General features: G+C 50.6%; 1 protein-coding gene across 4 annotated transcripts in view; it reads left to right on the top strand.

The window, feature by feature from the left end:
* The first annotated feature begins 1933 nt into the window (after nucleotides 1-1933).
* Nucleotides 1934-6816, top strand: part of PRDM15 (PR/SET domain 15) — a 33505-nt gene continuing 28622 nt past the window's right edge. For all 4 annotated transcript variants that reach the window (XM_048966750.1, XM_048966732.1, XM_048966741.1 and 1 more), the window contains exons 1-2: nucleotides 1934-2118; nucleotides 4647-4692. In XM_048966750.1, the coding sequence (XP_048822707.1) occupies nucleotides 4656-4692 (37 nt within the window). In that variant the 5' untranslated portion in view covers nucleotides 1934-2118; nucleotides 4647-4655. The remainder of the gene's footprint in view (nucleotides 2119-4646; nucleotides 4693-6816) is intronic.

Raw genomic sequence — 6816 nt, 5'->3', positions numbered from 1 at the left:
CATGTGGCTGGTTGTTCCTCACCTCTTCCTACAAATACTTTGTATTGCGTTGTAAAAACAAGCTGAGCTACCAAACCCAAGGGACGGCTGCATTCCTCAGTGGTGGCAACCGTAAGGGCCCATGAAATTCAGTGCTATTTTTCTTTCCTAGATGATTTTTGCCTTTTAAGATCAGATTTGAGCAGTGGGTGTGGGTTTTTTTGCCTCTTAGTGGCTGTGTCAGTTGTGTGCTGACTACCAGAAGGAGCTGAGCTTCTGTTCCATGCAGGAAGGGCAGGATCTGTGAGCTGGCATTGATGGTGTTGCACCTTGCACTCTTGGGCACTGATCATGTCCCATGCAGTTGTGTGAAGGATGCCAGAGAGAATCATTTAGCTCTGCTTTTTGCAGTCTTCGTGACTTTAACAACCATGCATTTGAAGAGCAGAACAAATCTCAGCGTGGTGTAACATAGGAAACTTCATGTTTTCTGCCTTCCAAGTGAATTACTTCAGAACAACAGTTTGGAAACAATTTGTGAAATCTTTTCTTCCTTTTTGCCCCTTTTCTTATACTTTTGTGTTTCTGGATCTTTTGTACAGCAGTATAAATGCAGTATTTCAAGAGCTATGCTGCGACAGCTTCCTTTCTTCCTTTCTGAAGCATCATGTAATGCTTTGGTGTTGTTTGTATGTGAAATTTCTTAGGAGAAAGCAATGACGACATAAAATGCTGTCAAATTTGTAAAGGGAAACAAAAACCCTGTTTTAACATCTCTCTTAGTTCTGGTAATTCTACGTGTTACAAGGTGCAAGAGCTCTATACAAGGTGGGAGTCTGTTTCTTTTTATTCTGTTGCAGCATTTTAATTGTAGAGCCAAAGTTAGAGCTAACTGCTTGTCATGGTACAGAATGAAGCACAGCAGGCTCCAGGCTGAGGCATTCCTGCTGTGAGAGGGAACAACCAACCTCCTGCTCTGACCTCTGCAGGACATAAGTGGATTTATTCCTGTGTTTGAAGTTAGTGAGGTGCTGAAACACATGCTGAGCACAGCCTCAGTGACAAACAGCTCAAAGTTAACTCCATCACCAGGGTGATTACTCGAAGCTGAGGGTGAATAATGTCATTTCACTCAGGATATCCAAACTGCTACTATGCAAGGTGCTGGCATGGTGTGGAGGTAACTGGGAAGGATGGATGTGAGGTGTTTCCAATCCTGTAGCTTTGTATTTCCCACTAACGCAGTACGCTGATATTCCAGGTAGGGTAACACTTCAGTTTTCTGGTACACAACTGTGACAGTCATTTCTTCTGCTGTGGTTTTTTTTTGCTTTATTTTGCGCGTGTGTAAAAACGAAGTTGGTACAGTTACAAAGCTTATGATGTACAGATTTATTACATCACTAAAAAATGTATGGATTTTTAAAAGAAATGCTATTGCTGTACATACAATAAACGCCTGTTGTCTCTGCTCTGTGTGCTGTCCTACATACTCAGCCAGCCACTCGAGGCAGCTTTCTGCTCTCCTTCACCAACGTGGCCCTGTTTCCCCGTGCTTACCTCACGTTTATTGTTTTGCTGAAATCCCCTACTTAGGCTTTCTTCATTTTATTTCCTGCTTTCATCTCGAGTGGTTTAATTTCTGCGCTGTGACCAGAATCACGCAATCGTTAAGGCTGGAAAAGATCCAGCGCAGCCACCAGCCCACCGTGCTCGCTCGCCACGCTCAGGCTCCCCTCGCTGACTCACTGCTAAACAGAAGAAGGGTTCCCCGGAGCCCGCTTTCCGTTCTCTTCGACCTCCCAGGTTCCCCGCCCTGGGGCCGCCGGCGGCGCGGCGGGCAGGGCGCAGGGCCGGGCTAAGGAAGCGCCGATCTGCGCGGCAGCGACCGCCGGCAGGAGCGGGCCTCGCGCACGCCGAGCCGGGCACGGCTCCCGCCCCGACGGCCTCCCGTCAGGGTCAGCGTCCGCGCGCCGCCCCGTCCCGCTACCGACGGCCGCCCTCGCTCCCCGCGGCGGCGGAGGACTACGCCTCCCGGCACGCTCCGCGCACGGCGCGGCTTCCGCTGGCGCGTGGTTTCCGGAGCGGATCGGAACCCGGAGTCCGGATCCGATCCGGCTCGGGCCATTCCCAGGGCAGGTAACGCCGGCTCCCCGCGCCTCCCCCCGCGCCCGCGCCCCGTCCTCGCGGATCTCCCCCCGCGGCGCTCCGCTCCCCGTCCCCCCCCCCTCGTCCCCCCTTGTGCCGCCGTCCCTCCGCTCCCCGCGGCTCGCGGGGCCGGGCCGGGGGCGGCTGCGGCGAGGGCTCCCGGTGCGGGAGGGCGGCCCCGCCGCCTCCTCCTCCTCCGCCGCCTTCTCCATGCCGCCTGTTCTTTGTTACAGGGCCGCGCCGCGCCGCGCGGAGGGAGGGCGGTAGGGAGGGGGGCGAGGCGGGTCCGAGGCAAAACCCGGCGGAGCCGCTCCCGGATCCCGGGCCCCGCCGCCCGTCGGGCTCCGGGCGGTCGCTTCTCGCCGCCCGCCGTGCCGCGCCGTCGGCGCCGCGCTTAAACTCGGCCCGGCCGCCTCTCCCCTCGCCCCGCGAGGCGCCGGGAGCCCCGGTGCCCCTCGATACCGCCGGCGGCAGCGCTCGCTACGCCGCCGGGCTCCGGCCTCGGCGGGGCGGGGTGCCGAGCGGCAGGGGCGGCGCCGCGCGCTTCGTAACGGCCGCTCCGTAACGGCCGCCCCGCGGCGCGGGGGGCGGAAGGGCTGCCCCGCACCGAGCGGGCACGCGGTGCTTCGGTGTGCCGAGGGTCGCGGTGCGCCGCGAGGGAAAGCCGGGGAGCTTCGGCCTGCGCGGGGCGGGCAGCGCCGCCCCCCTGCGCGCTGCGGCCCCCTCAGGCACCGCTGCGCTGGGTTGTGCGGGCAGAAAATCCTGTTTTCGCGCTGTTGTTGGCTTAAGCGCGCAGTCGGTTTGTGTAAAGATTCTGGAGTTTCCCCAGAAGCTGGGATTGTCTCTGCGAAACGGGAATGTAAAATGTGTGCAGTGGCTTAGTGGAGTATTTTTCTGACACAAATACATGGAAGAAAATAATGAGATGTGGCCCTGAACAGCAGCAGATGAAAATAAAAGCCCCAAAGTCTGTCCTCGGTGTTTGATCTGCCCTTTCTTATGCTCTTCATGAAGTAGGAAGGGAGGAGAGACGGACAGCCTCTCAGGAATTGGTGGCAAGGCGCAGAGCGAGACACAAGGCAATCACAGAATCCTAGAATGGCCTGGGTTTGAAAAGGACCGCAATGATCATCGAGTTTCAACCCCCCTGCTGTGTGCAGGGTTTCCAACCACTAGATCAGGCTGCCCAGAGCCACGTCCAGCCTGGCTTTGAATACCCCGTGTGATGAGGGATGGATACGTCTGATACGCATTTTCCTTTCTTGCCTTTTTTCAAAGCCCAGCAGGTCACAGGAACCGTGGATGGTGAATCTGAAATGCTGCGATGTGGAAAGTGCATGTTCTGGCTTCAAAAATGAAAATGAAGCTAACACAGATAACTGACATACAGTGCCTAGTCAGCTGAGTAACGTATAGTTGAGTGACCCTGACAGTTTCTCACCTTGACCAGTATCTATTTGCTTAAGATTCCTCCTCCCCTTTATTGCTGTTCTCAGTCTATGGCTACCAGAGCGAGATCGACCCTGCTGCCTCAGTGATACTGAAAGTCGTCAATCTACTGCATGGGAAGCGTGACAGAGAGGAGGACGAAAGGACAAGTGCCTCTGAAGAGCAGCTTGCACAGCAGCAGTGCTGATCTGCTGCACTCTGTCCCCTGTGTATCGAAACCATTGTCTGAAGAGAGGATTTGTTGAATTAGTCGTGCTTAGGGTGAATCTTGTCAGGGCACAAACTACATAATAATAACTAGACGTGCACCTCTTGAAATAGCACCGACCATCCACAGAGCAAAAGTTAGAAAGCAAAGCAAGCCATGTTTGCCTTCAGTCTGTGATTCACCCTGTTTTGTACTCATTTACTTTGGGTTTCCAATTCATTGTGTACAATGCTTTCAGAAAAAGAAGTTTTAGGAATTTCCCTGGATTGCTGCTTCTGCTTAAATGTTTTGATAGGTATGTTTAGTGCCCAGAAGCCATAGCCAGGGTAGACTTGTGCCTGAGAAGCAGTCCTAGCCACTTACCTGCAGGCAGTTGTTAGGAAGGGCTGTGCTGCTGTAGACTTTGGGAAAGCTCTATGGGGAGCACAGCCCTACAGCAAAACCCTTCTTGGGCTGCTGCCCAGATAATTGACAGCAGAATCGCTGTACCATGGCATCTGTGAGTCTCTGCTGCCTTGGTTTGTCTTTGGACTTGTTTCCTCTTATCTGTCCAACCTCTCACAGGTTCAAGCTCTTACTCTCTCCTGTTTTCTTCTTGACCAACATCCCTACTGTTTCTGCAGCCTCGTTCTCTATACATTCTTGTTCTTGACTGTACACCTGCAGTAATACAGCAGTTACTGGGGCATTTTTAGCAACTTAGATTTTTGTTTAACTTTCCATTTGTACCCCTGCTGAGGCCAGTCGTATATTTGGATATGCTCTGCATCAGTCAGCATCATCACTCCATCAAGGGATGTTTCAGTAGTACGTTGAAAGTAAAACTCAGGCAGAACTAACATCACCTTTTGTGTTTTGGCAGGTTTAAAAGATGGCTGAAGATGGCAATGATGAGACTATGTTTGTTTGTAAGTATGAAAAAGAAGATTATTTACTTCTCCTTATGTGATTTGCCTGTGCAGGACTTTGGAAATTCAAGACCAAAACAAACTCAGTTTTTATTTAGAAAAGTATTTATGTAAAGGAAGCTGAAACAGCTTGTGGAGGAGTAGAGAGAAGGTTGCTAATTTTAAGCATGCCCATATTCCTGATTTCATTGGCAACAAACAAGCGAAGAGCTCTGTAGATGTGACTTAGCAGAACAGCTTCTTCGTGGCTGAAATAAGTGTGGCTGAAGGCCTGGAGCTTGCCAGGGACTGTCCTGTCCTTGTACTGCTGGCTTTAGCAGCCAGGAGTTGCTCCATATGAATCTCAGACATGTAGCTTGAGTTAAACATCTGCACCTCTGGGAGGAGTCTGCAGAATTGTTCTTTCAGGGCAAACCCCCTGTGAGATGTGCTGCCTGACCTGGCAGGTCTTGCTCATGCTGTACACTATTTTCTTTTGCCTTCATGGCTAAGCCAGCATTTCACATACTTGCAAAGAAGTAAACACGCTTACCTGTGTGAGCACAGGGGACTCGGATACTGGGGATCTGATCTGGGAAGAGCAGAACAGAGCCTATGTCCTTGATAGTATTCATCCACAGTCTTTTGCTCCTGATGGCCCTACAGCTGCATGTCAGCCTTATGGCAACTGTATGGGAAAGAAAATTTTCCCACTACCACAGATTTACTAGAGTTCCTATAACCCACCCTAGTGGGTACCAATAAGGATGTGGATGTAATGCCATTCCCTAATTGCAGATGGAAGGTGGCACACGGCCTTTTTTCCTCTTCCAGTGAAAGTTACAATCACAGAATTTCTCGAGCCTTCTTGTATTCTATGTAAGATTTTACCATGGAATATGAGGACTGCTTAAGTTCCAAAAAAGGGAGTTGTTGTAAATGACATTGTGCATTCCCATGGCTAACATCATTAAATATCTATTTCATAGACATAGGAGAGTTCTGGAATATTTTCATGAAAGTCTGTGCATACACACCTGCAGGGTATTTTGCCATTTAAGCAAAATGCTTGGTTTAGGTTAGTTGTGCATTTTTCCTGTGGCTGTAATGTCTTGAAGGTGTCACACATGGAGAGTGTACCACCAGCTTTGGGGGTGGCTGCTCTGAGGCATCTCTTAGATTTTGAGAGCTGTGCCACACAGTGTTGGTCTCATATTCCCTCTGCTTTGATTATTCATCCACGATGCAGTGAGAACCACATACAGTTTATTCCCACATGTGTTTGGGACGATGCTTGTTGAGCCTGTACAGCAGCTATTTTAGTAGATGGTGTTTAAGTGGAGTCAAAAGATAAGAGGAATAGAGAAGTAAGTGTTTTGTTTCCTTTGGCAGCAAAGCCAGTTTGAGGAGCTGTCATTCTGGCAATTTCTTCCAGGTCTCTTTGGTGGTGACAACCTTTGCAGGTGATAATCTAATTCCTTTCAGCAGTCTGTTTTACACAATCCTCCGTGGCTCCTCCATCCTGGTTGGTGTTGGAAATTTATATTTAACCCAGATTATATCAAGTGCAATGTGAACTACAAGTGATTGAATTTGATCCATGTCAAACGTGGGGGAGTGGTGGTATGTTAAACTGCACCATAGGGGAGGTGGCTTGGCTGTAGGCTTGAGGCTTGGCGGTGATGTGTGAGTAACACCTCCCCACTCGTCCTTCCCTTTGATCCATCTGTCTGGTGCTGTACAGCAAACTGGGCTGGGAAATTCATTCAGCTGGAAAAGGCACTGATGGGAAAAAATGGTGATTTCGTGACTTGGTTCACCAAGGACACCACAGGCTGCAGGAACCCTGCAGATATAGTTAGTTCACTGAGATAAACTTGCAGGGAGAGGTTTCCAGTCAAGAACGCAGAGCATTTTTAGCACAAAGGCATACCCTGAACAAAACTGCTTTATTTCTTGTTCTTATTCCAAGCAAAGTGTGCTCACCCTCTGTTTTGCAGCCTTGCTGGGGTTAACTGACTTGCCCTTGCGAATGTGGAGCTCTGAGAGGATAACCTGTGTGTGATGATCTCTTACGCTGCGTCAGCTGCTGACCAGGCAGGGCAGTTTGACTGCTGTTTTTCACAGCCAAGCAATGTGAATGCA

Source organism: Lagopus muta, chromosome 1 (assembly GCF_023343835.1).
Source record: "Lagopus muta isolate bLagMut1 chromosome 1, bLagMut1 primary, whole genome shotgun sequence".
Classification (NCBI taxonomy): domain Eukaryota; kingdom Metazoa; phylum Chordata; class Aves; order Galliformes; family Phasianidae; genus Lagopus; species Lagopus muta.
This window is presented reverse-complemented; position numbering and strand designations above follow the sequence as displayed.